The sequence below is a fragment of the Salmo salar genome, chromosome 16, assembly GCF_965601325.2.
Source record: "Salmo salar chromosome 16, fSalSal1, whole genome shotgun sequence".
Taxonomy (NCBI): domain Eukaryota; kingdom Metazoa; phylum Chordata; class Actinopteri; order Salmoniformes; family Salmonidae; genus Salmo; species Salmo salar.
In genome coordinates, this window is record NC_138306.1 from 77,195,001 (window position 1) to 77,214,835 (window position 19,835).

Consider the following 19,835-nt stretch of genomic DNA (forward strand, 5'->3'; position numbering starts at 1 on the left):
TACATACACTCAATCAGGATCAAACGTTTTGGGTAGCCTTCCACAAACTTCCCACAATAATTTGGGTGAATTTTGGCCCATTCCTCCTCACAGAGCTGGTGTAACTGAGTCCGGTTTGAAGGCCTCCTTGCTCACACATGCTTTTTCAGTTCTGCCCACAAATGTTCTATAGGATTGAGGTCAGGGCTTTGTGATGGCCACTCCAATACATTGACTTTGTTGTCCTTAAGCCATTTTGCAACAACTTTTGAAGTATGTTTGGGGTCATTGTCCATTTGGAAGACCCATTTGCGACCAAGCTTTAACTTCCTGACTGATGTCTTGAGATGTTGCTTCAATATATAAACATAATTTTCCTTCCTCATGATGCCATCTATTTTGTGAAGTGCACCAGTCCCTCCTGCAGCAAAGCACCCCCACAACATGATGCTGCCACCCCCGTGCTTCATGGTTGGGATGGTGTTCTTCGGCATGCAAGCCTCCCCTTTTTTCCTCCAAACATAACGATGGTCATTATGGCCAAACAGTTTCATCAGACCAGAGGACATTTCTCCAAAAAGTAGGATCTTTGTCCCCATGTGCAGTTGCAAACCATAGTCTGTTTTTTTATGGCAGTTTTGGAGTGGTGGCTTCTTCCTTGCTGAGCGGCCTTTCAGGTTATGTCAATATAGGACTTGTTTAACTGTGAATATAGATACTTTTGTACCTGTTTCCTCCAGCATCTTCACAAGGTCCTTTGCTGCTGTTCTGGGATTGATTTGCACTTTTCGCACCAAAGTACGTTCATCTCTAGGAGACAGAACGCATCTCCTTCCTGAGCGGTATGACGGCTGCGAGGTCCCATGGTGTTTATACTTGTGTACTATTGTTTGTACAGATGAACGTGGTACCTTCAGGCATTTGGAAATTGCTCCCAAGGATGAGCCAGACTTGTGGAGGTCTACAATTGTGTAGACCTATTAAAAATAAAGGTGTATGCATGGTTCTTTATAGATCTCTAATAGGTTCTGTAAAGGACAGTTCATAATAATGGCTGGAATGGAGTGAATGGAATGGTATCAAACACATGGAAACCATATGTGTGATGTATTTGATACCATTCCATTATTTCCATTCAAGCCATTACTATAAGCCCGTCCTCCCAAATTAAGATGCCACCAGCCGCCTGTGAATTCAGTGGTGGATTTCCCAGTGTGCCTTGCCTTTGAGCGAATTGTAGAGTTACCATCCATGACTTGTTAGTGACAGAGAAAGGGTTATTGCATTCATTAATTTTCAATCCTGTGGCCTTCACCAAGTAGAGATCCTAAGTGAATATGTTATCTTTAAAATGTTATTATTTTAAACAATACAATACATATTACATAATGTCTTTTTTTGAGGGCCTAGTTTTACCCTAATACAGTGTCCTGAAACTCAAGGTTTACACGTCACATCAGACCTGCAAGTCATTTTATGCTGTTTTGCGAAGTGATATGTAATTCTAATTGGAATCCATTAAAAGTGGGGATATCCAACATTTGGAATGCTTATCCACCCACAACCTGCATTGAGAATGACTGCTATGGTTGGGAAGACTAACATATCAGACTACCTTAAGCATCTAAACTGGAACAACCATTTCAGTAACAGGTGCAATAAGTCCAAGTAACAAATTATATTAGTTTATAAAAATGTCTGCTATTTATATTTGAGTAGCATAAGATTAATTAATCAATCAATGTACATGCAAAAAATATAGATATTTTGTATTTTGTATTTTATAAGGATCCAATGAACTAGTGCTAAAGCAACAGCTACTTTTCCTGGGGCCCACATATTGAAACAAAAATCTGCCAGCAATAGAGAATGCTGGGAAGTATGATAATGATGGGCACGGTTTTGTTTCAACTCTGGTTATTAACACCAACACTGGGATTATTTTTCACCACTTAGTGTTAATTTAACTCTTCCAGTGTTAATTTAACTCTTCCAGTGTTCATTTAACTCCCTAATCAACACTAGAAATGTTACACTGAAAAATAAACACTATTAACACTGGCTAATTTCCTGTGTGCTATGAAAGGGACACATCTGGAGGCTTCCGTACATTTCAAGAACCTTTTAGAATTCTGAAGAACTGTAGATGCCACATCAAGAAACCCCACTTAACTCAAAGGCTATTTATCAGTCAAGAGTTCTCCAAGGAACCTTAAAGGTATAGTATGTGATTTTGGCAATGAATCCCTTTATCTCCTTCACCAGAGTCAAATGAACTTGTGGATACAATTTCAATGTTATATGCATCCAGTATGAAGGAAGTTATAGGCAGTTTCACGAGCCAACGGTAACTAGCGTTAGTGCAATGACTGGAAGTCTATGAGAACAGCTAGAATAACACATTTCACTATTGCTAGTTAGCAACTTCCTTCAAACTGCACGCACAGACATAAAAATGGTCTCCACAAGTTAATCTGACTCTGGGGAAGTAGATAAAGGGCTTCATTGCCAAATCTCGAACTGTCCCTTTAAGAGCTGAGGAAGAACTATTTAAGAACCTTGTTTTTTTCAGTGTAGGCCTACTAGAAAAATAACCTATTTGGGGAAGTGACAAAAGACGTGGTAGGCCTTGTGTAATTCAAAGTTGGCCTAAATGTTCCATTGTTGGTGCATTGTCCATATGTCGCATTGCTTTGCATGAGATGCTATAGGCCTTTGTGTTGGAATATCTGATGATGTTATTTATAGATCAAAAGCTCTATGCAAAAAAATGCTGTGTATATCTCAGCGTGTATTTACAGTCATGGCAACGTATCTAGGTGAGCTGCATCAACAGATAGCCTTGATGTCCAATTCGTATGCAGCCTTGGTGAATTCTTAATATCGGCGTAAAGGGGAAACATTGCGTTTAGGTTTAGGGCCGCAGAGTGTTTGACTGGGCCAGTACTGAGCTGAGCCCGTGGAAGTGTTGCAGAAGTGAGCTATACTGCAGTGATACAAACCCGAACAAACCCGAGTGAGAACAGCGGCAGCCACAGCACAGCGAAAAGACGCAGCCTCGATACAGTCTGCAGCTAAATAGAATTGGCATAACAGGCCCTACAATCACCTGAAAAAAGTTACGCTACAGCTGAAATCTATGTGTTGCTGTGCGTTGTGTTTGAGGGATTTGTTTTTGTGTGTTGGCTTTTTTCCTGCTGTGCTTCTGGCACGCGCGCGCTCATCACACACACACACACACACACACACACACACACACACACACACACACACACACACACACACACACACACACACACACACACACACACACACAGAAATACACACACACACAACACCAGCAGCAGCAGTGGCAGCAGTAGTGGGGTCTGCGCAAATAAGTTATTCACCCCCTCCTCTCCTCCTCCTCTCCTCCTCTTCCCCTGCGCTCACTTGGTGCACAATTGCGATTGCAGCTACAACACACCAGCAACCACAAGCTTGCGCCTAACAGTGCAGTCACAGGGGGGAAATACACACACACACACACACACACACACACACACACAACCACACAGGGGGGTCTCTCTCGCTTTCTCTCTCACTCTCTCAGTCTCTCACTCACCAGTTGGGTTCTTGGTTTTCTTGAGACTCTTGCCACAAAGACACTGCAGCATATGCGATCCTTTGCTGTAAATGTTCCAAAGAAACCTCATCGATTTGGTCGAGGAGCGTTCCAGCAGCCTAGACACCCTCATGGGGACTCGCTCCCCCCGCTTGCATAACAGCCAGGTCCCGTTGGGCTTAGCTCTGCGACTCGGCCCAACCAGCTGGACCATAGAACAGAACAGGTGAATCCCCGGGTCCTTCGCGTTGGCGCTTAGCTGCAGAAACGCTTCGTTATACCTCAGAATGAAGGCGAATGCTGCAGTTTCCTCCACTTGCTCCTGCTCCTTAACGGTATTGCTGTTGCGGGTACTGCTGCTGCCGCCTGGCCGGCGCGTCAGAAGCCCAAATAGACTCTTTAGATCGCATCTGCCGCACAGGGGGAGCGGTGCGACAGACAGACATGCGGAGCTAGCGTGTAGTCGGCGAAACGCAGGGGATTTCTGGACAAAAAACCATTGCATATTAGTTCGTACGTTCCCGGGGTGAGGGTGGTTATGGGATCGGTCCGTTAGTGAACCCGCAGGGGTACCATCCCTATGCGAACACTGCAGCGGAGCTTTCTAACCAACAACGCATAGCCAATCGCTAGAGCCCCGAATCCAAATCAAGTCGCGTCGTCACGTTGGTGAAGGCTACTCGCTTTTACTGTAAATCCCAGCAGGAATCAATCCCCAATCCATTCGTTCCTGCGTCTTTAAAAAAAACGTGTTGAATATTTAATAAAGCCTAGGCTTTTTAAAATGAATAATCCATGCTTCTCTGATAGAGTCCCAATGCACTGCTGCTGCTCTCCTATCCGGGTAGTTTCTGTGTTCTCTTTCCCCCTCTTCTTTTCCTCTCTTCCTCACCTTGTTGATGAAAATAAGCTGACTACGGCCCTCCCTTCTCCCAAAAGTATAACGCATCCGGTAGGGATGTGTGTGCGTCGTCCCGTACCCCTGCGCTGGAGATAGGCGGGCGCTAGGCAGGGGGGTGGGATGAGAGGGAGGAGGGGTTCAAGCCAAGAGATCGGCTTTCCATTACGTAGACACGTGGTTTCCACATCATCACCTACGAACGAGACGCTCCCCCAGTTTTGGTAAAAGTGACTCGAGATATCGTCACTTCACCGGTCGGCTCGCTCTCTCCCGTCTTTTCCAGTCACTTCCAACCCGTGATTGGAATTCTCCATTGGGGGGAGAACATAGGCTGAGGCTCACGCAGGTGGGTGAAACGTCCAGTGCGTTGTAGAGCCATATGTAACATAGTAGAGCAACAATTATCCAGTAGTTTATTGATAAGTGCTCTCTAGCTAGAAATCGTAATGTATGTGTGTGTGTGTGTGTGTGTGATGTGTATGTGTATGTGTATGTGTAGGGTGTGTGTGTGTGTGTGTGTGTGTGTGTGTGTGTGTGTGTGTGTGTGTGTGTGTGTGTGTGTGTGGTGTGTGTGTGTGTGTATTCCAGCAGATGCATTGAAGTGCAGCGCTGCAGCATTGAGCAGCATTTTGTTGGCTATAACCGCTCACCGTGGTCCTGACCCGCTCCACCCGCATAGCTCGACATCTGGTGCTGAAAGGACAGCGCCAGGACCACCGTCATATCAGTGGTGACGCATTCTCCCATTTCCCTGCATGTTCTGCCACATATAATTAGTTTAGATTCTAACTTTCGATAAGAGAGCCATATTGCCCAGCCTTCAACCACCAAGAAAGGTTAAATAATAGCAATATTATATGTTATTTGTAAAGTGGATTTCAAGACACCCCAAAGCTGTATTGACTGAGCGGGTGATAACTGTATTCATGCAACGCACTACCGCTTTATTTGAACAACGTTGTTTAGTCACTTCTCAGTGTTCAAGGCCAAAGCTTAGCGCTATTACACAACAAATAAACAGCTCAGAACATTACAGCAGGTGACAAGAGGTAAAAGATTGCATAGGACGTCTGCTGTGGTATGTATTGAACCACAGTCACTTTTGTCAAAACTCTTTTCCATTTTCTTAAAATGTGTTTCTAAATATATGGCTATAATATACAGTGTCTTGGGAAAGTATTCACCCCCTTTGACTTTTTCCACATTTTGTTATGTTACAGCCTTATTCTAAAATGTATGAATAAATAAAAAAATCTGCACACAATTCCTCCATTGATCATCCTTCAGATGTTTCTATGACTTGATTGGAGTCCACCTGTGGTAAATTCAATTGATTGGACATGATTTGGAAAGGCACACACCTGTCTATATAAGGTCCCACAGTTGACAGTGCATGTCAGAGCAAAAGCCAAGCCATGAGGTCGAAGGAATTGTCTGTAGAGCTCCGAGACAAGATTGTGTCCAGGCACAGATCTGGGGAAGGGTACCAAAAAATGTCTGCAGCATTGAAGGTCTTCAAGAACACAGTGGCCTCCTCAGACTTAAATGAAAGAAGTTTGGAACCACCAAGGCCAAACTGAGCAATCGGGGGAGAAGGGCCTTGGTCAAGGAGGTGACCAATAACCCGATGGAGCTCCAGATTTCCTCTGTGGAGATGGGAGTACCTTCCAGAAGGACAACCATCTCTGCAGCACTCCATCAATCAGGCCTTTATGGTAGAGTGGCCAGACAGATACCACTCCTCAGTAAAAGGCACATGACAGCCCGTTTGGAGTTTGTCAAAAGGCACCTAAAGACTCTCAGACCACGAGAAACAAGATTCTCTGGTCTGATGAAACCAATAATAAATTCTTTGGCCTGAATATCAAGCGTCACGTGCGGAGGAAACCTGGCACTATCCCTGCGGTGAAGCATGGTGTTGGCAGCATCATGCTGTGTTTTTTTTTTCAGCGGCAGGGACTGGGAGACTAGTCAGGATCGAGGGAAAGATGAACGGAGCAAAGTACAGAGAGAGATCCTTGATGAAAACCTGCTCCAGAGCGCTCAGGACCTCAGACTGGAGCAAGGGTTTACCTTCCAACAGAACAACGACCCTAAGCACACAGCCAAGACAACGCAGGTGTGTCTTCAAGACAAGTCTCTGAATGTCCTTGAGTGGCCCAGCCAGAGCCCGGACTTGAACCCATGTCTGGAGAGACCTGAAAATAGGTGTGGAGCAATGCTCCCCATCCCACCTGACAGAGCTTGAGAGGATCTGCATAGGAAAATGGGAGAAACTCCCCAAATTCAGGTGTACCAAGCGTGTAGCGTCATACCCAAGAAGACTCGAGGCTGTAATTTCTGCCAAAGGTGCTTCAACAAAATACTGAGCAAAGGGTCTGAATACTTATGTAAATGTAATATTTCTGTATAGTTAAAAAAATGTTTGTTTTTTTGCAAATACTAATACAAACCAGATTTTGCTTTGTCATTATGGGGAATTGTGTGTAGATTGATAGAAAACTAAGATTTTATACATTTTAGAATAAGTCTGTAACCTAACAAATTGTGGAAAAAGTCAAGAGGTCTGAATACTTTCAGAAGGCACTGTATATATTTTTTGAATATATATTTTTTGAATATACGTACAGTACCAGTCGAAAGTTTGGACACACCTACTCATTCAAGGGTTTTTCTTTATGTTTACTATTTTCTACATTGTAGAATAATAGTGAAGACATCAAAACTATGAAATAACACAAATGGAATCATGTAGTAACCAAAAAAGTGTTCTTCAAAGTAACCACCCTTTGCCTTGATAACAGCCTTGCACACTCTTGGCATTCTCTCAACCAGCTTCACCTGGAATGCTTTTACAACAATCTTGAAGGAGTTCCCACATATGCTGAGCACTTGTTGGCTGCTTTTCCTTCACTCTGTGGTCCAACTCATCCCAAACCATCTCAATTTGGTTGAGGTCAGGTGATTGTGGAGGCCAGATCATCTGATGCAGCACTCCATCACTCTCCTTCTTGGTCAAATAGCCCTTACACAGCCTGGAGGTGTGTTGGGTCAATGTCCCACTAAGAGTAAACCAGATGGGATGCTGTGGTAGCCATGTTGATTAAGTGTGCCTTGAATTCTAAATAAATCGCAGACAGTGTCACCAGCAAAGCACCCCCACACCATCACACCTCCTCCTCCATGCTTCACGGTGGGAACCACACATGCAGAGAAGATCCATTCACCTACTCTGCGTCTCACAAAGACACGGTGGTTCCAACCAAAAATCGCAAATTTGGACTCATCAGACCAAAGGACAGATTTCCACCTGTCTAATGTCCATAGCTCATGTTTCTTGGCCCAAGCAAGTCTCTTCTTATTATTGGTGTCCTTAAGTAGTGGTTTCTTTGCAGCAATTCAACCATGAAGGCCTGATTCAAGCAGTCTCCTCTGAACAGTTGATGTTGAGATGAGTCTGTTGCTTGAACTCTGTGAAGCATTTATTTGGCTGGTAACTCTAATGAACTTATCCTCTGCAGCAGAGGTAACTCTGGGTCTTCCTTTCCTGTGACGGTCCTCATGAGAGCCAGTTTCATCACAGTGCTTGATGGTTTTTGCAACTGCACTTGAAGAAAGTTTCGAAGTACTTGAAATTCTCCACATTGACTGACCTTCATGTCTTAAAGTAATGATGGACTGTTGTTTCCCTTTGCTTATTTGACCTGTTCTTGCCATAACATGGACTTGGTATTTTACCAAATAGGGCTATCTTTTGTATATCACCCCTACCTTGTCACAACACAACTGATTGTCTCAAACGCATTAAGAAGGAAATAAATTCCACAAATATACTTTTAACAAGGCACACATGTTAATTGAAATGCATTCGACGTGACTACCTCATGAAGCTGGTTAAGAGGATGCCAAGAGTATGCAAAGCTGTCATCAAGGCAAAATGTGGCTACTTTGAAGAATTTCAAATATATTTTGATTTGTTTAACACATTTTTGGTTACTACATGATTCCATATGTGTTATTTCATAGATTTGATGTCTTCATTATTATTCTACCATGTAGAAAATAGTAAAAATAAAGAAAAACCCTTGAATGAGTAGGTGTGTTTGTATATATATATTTCATATTATTATTTATTTGTGAATTGTCATAGGCTATGCCCAGGCTGTAAAATCAATGCTACTTTCTGCATTCCATTCCAAAATCATTTTTCCTTCGACTCTCCTTGCCAGAGAGAGAAGGCTAGTTTTTCACAATGAAATTCCACCCTCATCTACCTCAGTTTACAGAATGGAATTCTGCAACCCTCTACCAGAGGGTGTGTGTGTGAGAGAGAGTGCTCCTCATTCATTGATCTTTGTCACAGTACTGAATGGGCAGGCCACTCCTGGGACTATCATATGGCTGCTCTGTCAGCCACCAATAAATAGCTCTCAATGACAGACCAGGCTTGTACTGGCCCTTTCAGATACTGTCTGCTTCCTAAATGGCACACTTCTCCTTACATAGTGCACTAGTATATGAAATAACCCCCCCCATTTCCTTGCTCATTATCTCTCTACCTTTCTCTCTCTAGCTTTCTCTCTCGCTCTTCTCTCAGACACCACCTTTTACTTATTTTCAAGTCTTTGAAAAGAACACATATTACATTCCAAAAACAATTCAAAGATGGGCACATCCCCATGGCAACAGAACAACTAAACTCAACCATGGATAACTGTGGTAATTGCTTTAGTCTATACAATCATTGTGGTCCATCAATAGTCAATATGCCCCAAGAGAACTGTGGTGTGTGTGTGTGTGTGTGTGTGTGTGTGTGTGTGTGTGTGTGTGTGTGTGTGTGTGTGTGTGTGTGTGTGTGTGTGTGTGTGTGTGTGTGTGTGTGTGTGTGTGTGTGTGTGTGTGTGTGTGTGTGTGTGTGTGTGTGTGTGTGTGTGTGTTGCATCACTCAGTGAATGGAATTTTATTACAGCTGGGTCTACACACCAGATGGGGATCTCTAACATGATAAAGCCCAAGAAGAAAGCCTCTACAGTACTATTGTCTTTAGCTTCTGGTGGGTAGAGAAGACTAGAGCTCTCAGATGTGCGACCAGTATATTCAGTCACATGCATTGGATTAGGACTTCCGATCTGCCTGCAGTACATTGGAGAATACAAGATGTTCCTTCTATTGATGAACTACTGTCTATATGTTTGATTCATCACAGACACAATGTTTAGGTGATTGTGCCATATGTTCTTTATTCTATCATTTGAGACCAAAAACACAAACAACATTAGCTATGTATCATTATAACCATTAAAAGGTTTTGGAGTAGCAATACCTCTTCCCCTAGATGAGCACACACTTTCTACAGCAGGCTACCAAACACCTATTAGTGAATCAAAGAGGTTTATGAGGCTCTCTGATTTCTGCTTAATATTACCACCTGCTGGCCATTCAAAACACTGACAGGCAGCTACACTGCCTATATAAACTAACTCTGCCCTATGTGCCTAACGTAACTATTTTCCAGGTCATGGAAATGTAATAGATAATAGTAAAATATCTTGAAAGTGTTTGAGAGAGAGAGACAGACAGACAGACTAACAGATAGACAGACAGACCGACCGACGTACTTTGCTCGTCTCTCTCTCACATGTATTTTGGTGAAATCTGGCTGATCGTGCGATAGCTCACATTCTGTTTAAGTAAGAGCGCTGCGTGACCAGGCTAAGTCTCTCACAGGTGCCAGACACTGTTCTTCCTCTTGCTGTGCTGCTGCTGGGCCAGACGGGAGAGCACCTGACTTCTGTGAAACACCACCAGATGGCGCTGTAGAGTAGGGCTCACACCCTCCATAGTGACCTCACTCTGCCCGTACCTGGCCCCTGCTGTCCCATGCGCCCAAAACCCCTCACTGCAGCATAGCTAGGGAGAAGGAGAAAGAGGAGGATGGGAGGGGGGAGAGAGGGAGAAAGGAGAGGAGCAGCAGAGGGAGGGGGAGAGCTCATAAATGTTGAGCATTTTTAAGTCTGAGAAAAGTACTACCAGCCTAATAACTCAAACTATTACTATAAATCATTACAATGATGTCATCATGGTTAACCTACCTGTTGGATCCTCTTGCAGGTCTGGGAGATAGTCTTAATATCCGCCCAGTCCAGGAAGGACAGGATGTTCAGGAGCAGCCAATCAGGGAGCCGGACCAGGTAGTCATAGCGATGCCAGCACAGGTTCACCACATAGTCGAGAGTGTGTGGACCAAACACTCGCCCTATGTGACCTGTGAAGGAACCCCCCCCCCCCACACACACACACATTCTCTTTCAATAAAATGTTATTTTAAATAGTAATAGTTTATTGGTAACTTTCTAAATAAATCATATGATCCTTGGAATTGGACAATAAAAGTATTTGAATGTGTATTCTTGCAATGGACCATTAAAAGGATATTGTGGGAGTAGGCTCTCTCCTTCCATGTCTAGACTTGCCCATGGTCGGGTTGTTGACAGATTGATCGTTTGGTTATAAATGACCTAATTATATATGGAGGGTATGCATTTGTGTGACCTAAAATAGCACTTTATCTCTAACACACACACACACACACACACACACACACACACACACACACACACACACACACACACACACACACACACACACACACACACACACACACACACACACACACACACACACACGCACGCACACACACACACACACACTACCTTGTGTGTGGCTATCCTGTAGGAAGTCTGTGTGTGATTTCTTGTTTTCTGCAGGTTGTGGTTTCTCGCATCGTAGAGGACAGGACACACTCCACACCTTGAAAACCACCTACGACCAAACCAAGTCTACATGATTACAAGTTAATACACAATAGCCTAACAGTTCACAGCGTACAAATGTAGCCAGTTTGTTACAAAACACATTATATTCACTTGACTGTGTAAATGACTATTCCCCATTACTGTGTCATTTAAATGGGAAGTTTTGTTCTTTATCGTTTTTTATATTTCATTCAATATTTCATTAAATGTCTAGCCCGGAGACTGATTCACATCTGTAGCAGAGCCCTAAAGCTGATGGCATTTCCAGGGTTGCATTCCCTCGCTCCCCTCGGTTGACATACTTTATGAAACAGCTTCTAAATGCCGCACCTAAAAGACATCCAAAAGCCAGTGGAATAGACTAAGCTAGGTGTCTGTACTGTTCCTGTAGGTGTCTGTACTGTTCCTGTAGGTGTCTGTACTGTTCCTGTAGTTGTCTGTACTATTCCTGTAGGTGTCTGTACTGTTCCTGTAGGTGTCTGTACTGTTCCAGTAATTGTCTGTACTGTACCTGTATCTGTAGGTGTCTGTACTGTTCCTGTATGTGTCTGCACTGTACCTGTAGGTGTCTGTACTGTTCCTGTAGTTGTCTGTACTGTACCTGTAGGTGTCTGTACTGTTCCAGTAGTTGTCTGTACTGTACCTGTAGTTGTCCGTAAATGTAGGTGTCTGTACTGTTCCTGTAGGTGTCTGTACTGTTCCTGTAGTTGTCTGTACTGTACCTGTAGGTGTCTGTACTGTACCTGTAGTTGTCTCTACTGTACCTGTAGGTGTCTGTACTGTTCCCGTAGTTGTCTGTACTGTTCCTGTAGGTGTCTGTACTGTTCCAGTAGTTGTCTGTACTGTACCTGTATCTGTAGGTGTCTGTACTGTTCCTGTATGTGTCTGCACTGTACCTGTAGGTGTCTGTACTGTTCCTGTAGTTGTCTGTACTGTACCTGTAGGTGTCTGTACTGTTCCAGTAGTTGTCTGTACTGTACCTGTAGTTGTCCGTAAATGTAGGTGTCTGTACTGTTCCTGTAGGTGTCTGTACTGTTCCTGTAGTTGTCTGTACTGTACCTGTAGGTGTCTGTACTGTACCTGTAGTTGTCTCTACTGTACCTGTAGGTGTCTGTACTGTTCCCGTAGTTGTCTGTACTGTTCCTGTAGGTGTCTGTACTGTTCCTGTAGTTGTCTGTACTGTACCCGTGGGTGTCTGTACTGTTCCTGTAGTTGTCTGTACTGTACCTGTGGGTGTCTGTACTGTACTTGTAGGTGTCTGTACTGTACCTGAATTTGTCTGTACTGTACCTGTAGGTGTCTGTACTGTACCTGTAGTTGTCTGTACATGTAGGTGTCTGTACTGTTTCTGTGGTTGTCTGTACTGTACCTGTAGGTGTCTGTACTGTACTTGTAGGTGTCTGTACTGTACCTGTAGTTGTCTGTACTGTACCTGTAGTTGTCTGTACTGTACCTGTGTCTGGGTGACTGTGAGTTGGTGGTAATCCTTACAGGGAGGTGCAGCCTGTTGACTGATCTCATACAAACACTCTGAGAGGAGAGTAGACATGATCTCTATACTACTAACACACAGCCTCAGAAACTTTCATATGATATTTTGTGTGTGCGTGTGTGTGTGTGTGTGTGTGTGTGTGTGTGTGTGTGTGTGTGTGTGTGTGTGTGTGTGTGTGTGTGTGTGTGTGTGTGTGTGTGTGTGTGTGTGTGTGTGTGTGTGTGTGTGTGTGTGAAGGTGCTGGCAGACAGGAAGGGTGTGGGAGTGGGTGTCATGTGTGCCAACATTGTTTTCAGGACCTACTGTTTGCCAGTTCAACTCTTTGCTGACTTATGAGGTACAATAAGTACATAGCCATGGGTTTGTCTAGGATTGAGAGTGTGAGTAGATGTGTGTGTGTGTGTGTGGTTGAGGGGAAGGATGAGAAATATGGAGAGTAAAAGTGTGATATTACCCAGCACTCATTTGCTGACGACTCAAACTGAATTCTTCCACTGTTCTATGTTCGCTACATACTTCAATCTGAGACTGCCATCATTGAAGTCGTTAGTGGTGACGTCGAAATGAAAGGTTATGTACAAAACAAAGTCGTCAGTGATTGTATCACCTCTAACCAATCATGAAAGGTTATGTACAAAACAAAGTCGTCAGTGATTGTATCATCTCTAACCAATCAGAGTATTAAAGCCAATGACACATTTTCACACCACCCGGGCCATTTCTACGGTTTGGGGGGAAGTGAGGGGGAAATAAGAGGCTTCTGGTCATAGTGGGTGTCATATGTGTCAACACTGTTTTAAGGACCTGTTTGCCAGTTCAACTCTTTGCTGAGTTCCGAGGTACATTAAATGGCCATGGGTTTGTCTAGGCTTGAAAGTGTGAGTAGATGTGTGTGTGTGTATGTGGGGTTGAGGGGTAAGCTGAGAAATCTAAAGCTTAAATGTGTGATATTGCCCAGCACTCATTGTTTACAATAATGTCAAGGCACCATGCTCCTTTCTGTTCAACTTCTCCTAACCAGTCTCTCAACCACAACTCTTTCTGTTCCGCCATTCACACATTTTTACTCTGTATCTGGGTTGTTTCTCACATTTGAGAGGAAGTGATGGGGAAATAAGAGGCTGAGAAATACCAAAGACTACCAAATGTCCACCCTGTTTGATTTTTGTGATGTTTAATTGATACAACTTTTATTGGAGATTTACACATTTGGAGCAAAAGGAATCACAAGCCAAAATCAAAGCGGCATTTCATTCCGAAAACCTGTCCCCTCTGTTCGTCCCTCTATCCTTTGCTTTGCACAGTTGACTATTTCAAAATGTCTAAAGTACTGAATGCCGCTGCACATGCTAAAACAGCTTTTGGGCACTAGAGTCCTCTATCTATCTCTATGAGAAAGCCCTCAATGGTCTGCCCTGTTACATTTTACATTTTTACATTTTAGTCATTTAGCAGACGCTCTTATCCAGAGTGACTTACAGTAGTGAATGCATACATTTCAGACAATTTCATACATTTTTTTTTTTTTCCCTGTGCTGGCCCCCTGTGGGAATCGAACCCACAACCCTGGTGTTGCAAACACCATGCTCTACCAACTGAGTTACAGGGAAGGCTTTGACACACCTCAGTGGTGTGTCAAAGCAGCCATTAGTGCACATATATAAAGATGAGTCAAAGATTTTCTACCTCCATGTGTTCGAATACTCATAATAACCGCATTAACCGTACTATTTGTGACGTGAATTGAGTATATAGTATGCTTATTGATCATAGTATGGATATAGTTAGTATGCCAAAAGTTACCGGATGTCGTACTAAATTCGCCAAAATATGAAGTATACATGCAGAGGACACTATTTCCGTACTTTAGGGCCCAAAATGCAGTTTTTCAGGAAATGGGCGTGGCTTCACATCATTTTCCGATATGAAGAAAATGGCGGAAAATATGCAGCCGAAGTACGAGAGCGGATTCAAATTCATTGCTTTAAGTAATTAAGACAAACGTTAAGAAAACGGTGAGCAATGTAATAAAGTAATTATTTTTCAAATAAGTTACTTTACACGTTATGTTGGCTGACAATTTGTTAGCTACACTGTCCTTACAAACCACATTCCATATCATTACAGCAGTATGTACCAGTATGTTAGCTACCTACCTAACGTTAGTTGGCTACTAACTTATATATCAAACTTGCCAGTATATTAACTATAGGCTAACTAACTAACTACCCAATGTTTATTGACTTGATTATTCCCGTCATTCTTAGCTTAGCTATATGGTACAGTCGTTGTGCGTTCTCAATGGACATTTGGTGCTTTCATAAATTCGCTCTGGCTATCTACTCCGACTTCAAAGGATCCCTTCTGAGTGGTGCCTAGTGTGCTTATGTCTGTATAACGAGGAAGTAGGGAAAAATTGCAACCTCGGACTACTTCTGGTCTAGCGTTTGATGACAACGGAATACACTGCTCAGCCTCACATAATTAGAAAGAGATTCTCATGATTAAAATGGTGTCCAATTAAAAAAAATATCTAAATATACACATTACGAGATATTTGACGAAATAGACAGACATACCTATATTTCCCTATAGGAAACAATGGGACGACCTCAGAGTTCCATGAGTAATATTTTGTTGTATTTTACATTTTAACTACAAACAACGCGTCTCATTGCCAACAATAGCAAAGCAGGCATTGTGACGTAGAACGTTCGGAAGGTGAGTTGGTGCTCAATAAAACTAATAGGAGCTGGCAGGGTGAAAAATGCCCTAAAATAAGGCCTGTTTTTTTCGTGATTACTTCAAAACTACGGCAAGCAGCTGGGACATATGGTAATACTATGAAACTGGGCTCCATGACGGAGGTGATGAACTCGTTTTTATCAGAAAAAAAGCATTGTTAAAAATGTCATGTGTCCAGCCTATTACAGTCACCAACGCTCTGGATAACATGAACACTGCCGAACCAGGTCTGCTAGGGCGAATAAAATGGTCAAAGTGGTTTCATTTGTGTCTGGAAGTAGCTTGCAAGCTAGCCAACGTTAGCAAGCTAGCTAGCTAACATAACAAATGACTAGCTAGACATTTTACGAATTCGGGTGTGTTCTTAAATTCAATCTGGAGTGCCAGAGTGTGCTTGTAAATTCAGAGCGTTGTCAGATTGTCCGTTTGTAAATTCAGAGCGTTTTTTGCTCTTGGAGCGCACACTAGACGCTCGGGCCAAGGAGTAGGGTTGATTTGAGCGTTCTGACCTTACAACGCCACCCAAGTTAACGTTGGCTAGCTTGCTAGCTACTTCCAGACACAAATGAAACCACTTTGACCATTTTATTCGCCCTAGCAGACCTGGTTCGGCAGTGTTCATGTTATCCAGAGCGTCCTTTTGGCTAGCTAGCTAGCTAGCGGTTGCATAGCAACAGCATCAACTTCCGGTAGACAGGCAAAGAACTAGTACGCTCAATTGAAAGGATACTGTTCGTTTACAGTATGCTAAAATGAACTAATAGTATATACTCATTAAGTATGTAGTACACAGTATGTTAGTATGGGTTTTCGATCACAGCTTTGGTGCTTGCCCCAGTTTAATCTATTTACAAAACGCCGACAAGGTGCATTGTCCTGGGCTGCAAACCACCAGTTTCCACTCTTTTCCAAAAGACTACATCTTATTCCGAAAATTGGTGGAATTCGCCTCCTTACACGAGAATGGCGTATTGAACGGCACTCAGATATGCGAGGCTCATTTCAGCAAAGAATGTTTTCGACTCCATACACCGTGAAAGAGATTGTTGTGGGATGACGCGGTTCCCACGATTTGTCTCAGCGATAGCCCGAGCAGAACCGATGCTTCTTCACCTTATGTTAGCCAAAAGGACGAGAAGAAGCAACACAGACCGAACCAAGAAGTTCAGGATAGAACACGCATGGATTATTCTGTTATACAGAACAGCAGGGAGCCGAAACGGTGAGTAGAGAGTTAATGATGGAGGCTACGTCACTTCAACGTACTGAGCGTCACTTCTGATAAGCCAAGGAAAGGCTCCCGAGGAAAAACTGTTACATTATAGCAGATCTTTGCTATTTCATCAAATTATTCAGCAAAACGTAAACGAACAACAATCAGGCATAGTCTATCTATTCACGGAAATATGTTATGTGTGTTTCATTGGCTTTTTGAGAATTGATAGGTGAGTTAAAATGTATATTTTCGAACGAACTATGTGCTATTGTTTACACAGTAAGCTAGCTTGAGTTAGGCTAAATCTATTTTGGAATGAACTAGTATACTTTCATTCTGTGAACATGGCTGGAATTATGCCTCTACAATGTCGGATGTGAATCTAGATTAAGCTAGTGTCAAATGTTGACACCTGCACACTCAACCTTGTTAGTGACATAGATTTCCTGATGTACAGATGGGCTACAATGCTAGCTTGTAAATTTGTATGCATTTGGACAACTGTTAAGTTACGTTGTCATTACTAATGTATTACTAACAACACTTATGTATTACATTCAGTCTTATTCAAATAAACAACAATCAATCATTTTCAACGGCATGTTTTTCACTCCCCTTTGTGTCCAGTGAGCTCCAGTCAATGGAAGCCGTGATGGAGGTTGAGGTTAAGGAGTCAGAGACGGCCATGATGGGTTTTAAAGAGTCAACGGAAGCCACAATGGGCGTTAAGGAGTCAATTTCAGCCGCAATGGACGTGAAGGAGTCCATGTCAGCCATGATGGAAGTTAATGAGTCAGAGTCAAAAGAAGCCATTGTGGACATTAGGGAGTCACAGGGAGCTGTTATGGAGCTCAAGAGGCCGTCTTCCTCCTCTGGCGGCCAGGGGCGGGACAGAGACCGGGAGTCGGACAGCTATCTCCAGCACCTCCAGTGTCCCCACTGTCTGCTCCAGTGTAAGAGCCACTGCAGCTACCTCATCCACATCGCTAAGATCCACCCAAGCCGCCTGGATGACACGCCTGTGGGTCGCCTGGGCAACGCCATCTTCTACCAGCGCACGGCACGGCTGTTCCACTGCAGCGTGTGTTTCCACACGGCCAGGGAGTTCCCTCGCCTCTACGACCACCTGCTCACCTGCCACTGCCTCTCTGGAAAGGGCCAGGGAGAGGGGGGAGAAGAGGGCGGTGAGGAGGGAGAAGGGGATGAGCGTAGGGGGGAGGGGGGAGAAGAACAGGAAGGTATCAGTGTAGACGTGCTGTCAAAAGACAGTAGTCATCCTCCCAGTGAGCCCAAGGCAGAAGACGAGGATGAGGACAAAGGAGGAGTGAAGCAAGAGGAGGAAGGTAGGAAAAGAGGACTAGAGGAGATGGAGGGAGGCGAGGACAACGAAGAGGACTCCCGCTCAGCCGGCAGCCCCATGAAACGAAAGAGAAGCTCTACGGCAGGCAGTGAGGAAGATGATCATGATGAAGAGGAAGAGGAGGAGCTACAGACCAACAACAACAAAAAAAGTGACAAACACAAAAAGCAGGAAGAGGCCTTCCTGACCAAATATATCCAGCGCCAGGGGGGTCGCTACAACTGTCGCCTGTGTGGCAAGCGCTCCAAGATGAAGGGCCATGCCATCTACCACGTGAGCTACAAGCACGACGTGCCCAAACCTTACTGCTGTAAAGAGTGTAGCAAGGCCTTCATACTAGAGTATTCACTACTCAACCATATCTACCACAACCACAGACAGGGCATGTACCGCTGCCTCTTCTGCCCCTTCAGCTCTGACGTGGTGTGGGGCATAAAACGCCATGGCAACCGCTGCAATGCCCGAAGCGGGGAGGGGGAGGAGGGGGAGGGCAGCAATGGAGAAGAGTGATTGGTTAATGGTTGCTAACACATACTGTACCTTGGTAATCAGGAGAAGGGACTCTACAGCCAGGCCTACATTATCTAGGTTCTAGAATCTCTTTGCATTGTGCATCTACTAGGCTAGTAACCCTAGGTACAGTAGATTCCACTGTCACGGAGGTGTAGAGTCTCAGTGAAGTATGTATTTACTTCCTCTGTACACACAGTGATGAAGAATGATGTACTTTGTCATTCTGTTGACTTTTCCTGATATACTTCTGTGGAGCAGATGGACTCAAATGTAGAATATGTACTTTGTGAACTCGCAAACAGCCGTAATATGTACATGACAGCAGTTGATGACTCATAATGCTACACAATGAAACTATCAACTGACAAAACGTGTTTTTTGTGTGTGTTTTTTTACCTGCCTTTGTATTATCTTTATTACCTGGGATGTGTTTGTATCTTGGAAAACAATACAATAAAAAGAATACATCAATTTTAGGTACAATTTAGCCGACTTCCTCTGTCATAGAAGTCTAGACACACACCCACACCTGCACCACAGGAGATGTGAAACAAACAATTTGCATCCTGTGCTGCAGGTGTGTGTGTGTGATTTTGGGCTGTTCCTTACACCTCCACTGGTTTTCTGAACAGCTTTTTGTTGTGAGTAGGCTACAGCAGTGTCTCACAACCCATTCTTGTATTTCATACACTGAACAAAAATAAACGCCACATGTTAAGTGTTCGGTTTCATGTGCTAAAATAAACAATTCTTAAATGTTCCATATGCACAAAAAGTGTATTTCTCTCAGATTTTGTGCACAAATTTGTTTACATCCCTGTTAGTGACTATTTCTCCTTTGCCAAGATTATCCATCCACCTGACAGGTGTGGCATATCAAGAAGCTGATTAAACAGCATGATTATTACACAGGTGCACCTTGTGCTGGGGGCAATAAAAGGCCAGTTCTGTCACACAACACAATGCCACAAATGTCGCAAGTTTTGATGGAGCGTACAATTAGCATGCTGACTGCAGGAATGTCCACCAGAGCTTTTTTCCAGAGAAAGGAATGGTAATTTCTCTACCATAAGCTGCCTCCAATGTCGTTTTAGAGAAGTTGGCAGTATGTCCAACCGACCTCACAACCGCAGACCACGTGTAACTACACCAGCCCAGGACCTTCAAATCTGACATCACCTGCGGGATGGTCTAAAGGGGTGTGTGGGTG

The 19,835-nt window shown here is 43.6% G+C and overlaps 3 protein-coding genes across 5 annotated transcripts in view; 1 reads left to right on the plus strand and 2 right to left on the minus strand.

Annotated features, from left to right (window-relative positions):
* Positions 1-4,514, minus strand: part of LOC106592512 (fibroblast growth factor 14) — a 93,298-nt gene extending 88,784 nt beyond the window's left edge. Inside the window, exon 1 of the mRNA XM_045697903.2 lies at positions 3,584-4,514. Within this exon, the coding sequence (XP_045553859.1) occupies positions 3,584-4,088 (505 nt within the window). The 5' untranslated portion in view covers positions 4,089-4,514. The remainder of the gene's footprint in view (positions 1-3,583) is intronic.
* Positions 4,515-9,701: 5,187 nt separating this feature from the next.
* fbx36 (F-box only protein 36) lies at positions 9,702-12,860 on the minus strand. The gene is given in 4 exon segments (NM_001146604.1): positions 9,702-10,394; positions 10,577-10,749; positions 11,198-11,306; positions 12,753-12,860. Coding segments are annotated over 4 exon segments (567 nt in total). The 5' UTR covers positions 12,849-12,860; the 3' UTR covers positions 9,702-10,205.
* Positions 12,861-14,645: 1,785 nt separating this feature from the next.
* On the plus strand, positions 14,646-19,101 carry LOC106574666 (uncharacterized). 3 transcript variants are annotated; one of them, XM_045697869.2, is made up of 2 exons: positions 14,646-14,806; positions 17,380-19,101. In XM_045697869.2, the coding sequence occupies exon 2, from the start codon at positions 17,393-17,395 to the stop codon at positions 18,620-18,622; it is 1,230 nt and encodes a 409-aa protein (XP_045553825.1). In that variant the 5' UTR covers positions 14,646-14,806; positions 17,380-17,392; the 3' UTR covers positions 18,623-19,101. The 3 variants fall into 3 exon arrangements, with proteins under 3 accessions (XP_045553825.1, XP_014006137.2, XP_014006139.2); XM_014150662.3 differs by lacking the exon at positions 14,646-14,806 and adding an exon at positions 15,925-16,758; XM_014150664.3 differs by lacking the exon at positions 14,646-14,806 and adding an exon at positions 16,785-16,981.
* Positions 19,102-19,835: the final 734 nt, after the last annotated feature.

Excerpts from the sequence above, each read along its gene's own strand:
- LOC106574666 (XM_014150662.3), top strand. The coding sequence starts at position 16,718 with ATGGATTATTCTGTTATACAGAACAGCAGGGAGCCGAAACG. Across the intron at positions 16,759-17,379 it reads AACAGCAGGGAGCCGAAACG|TGAGCTCCAGTCAATGGAAG; the intron begins GTGAGTAGAGAG and ends CTTTGTGTCCAG.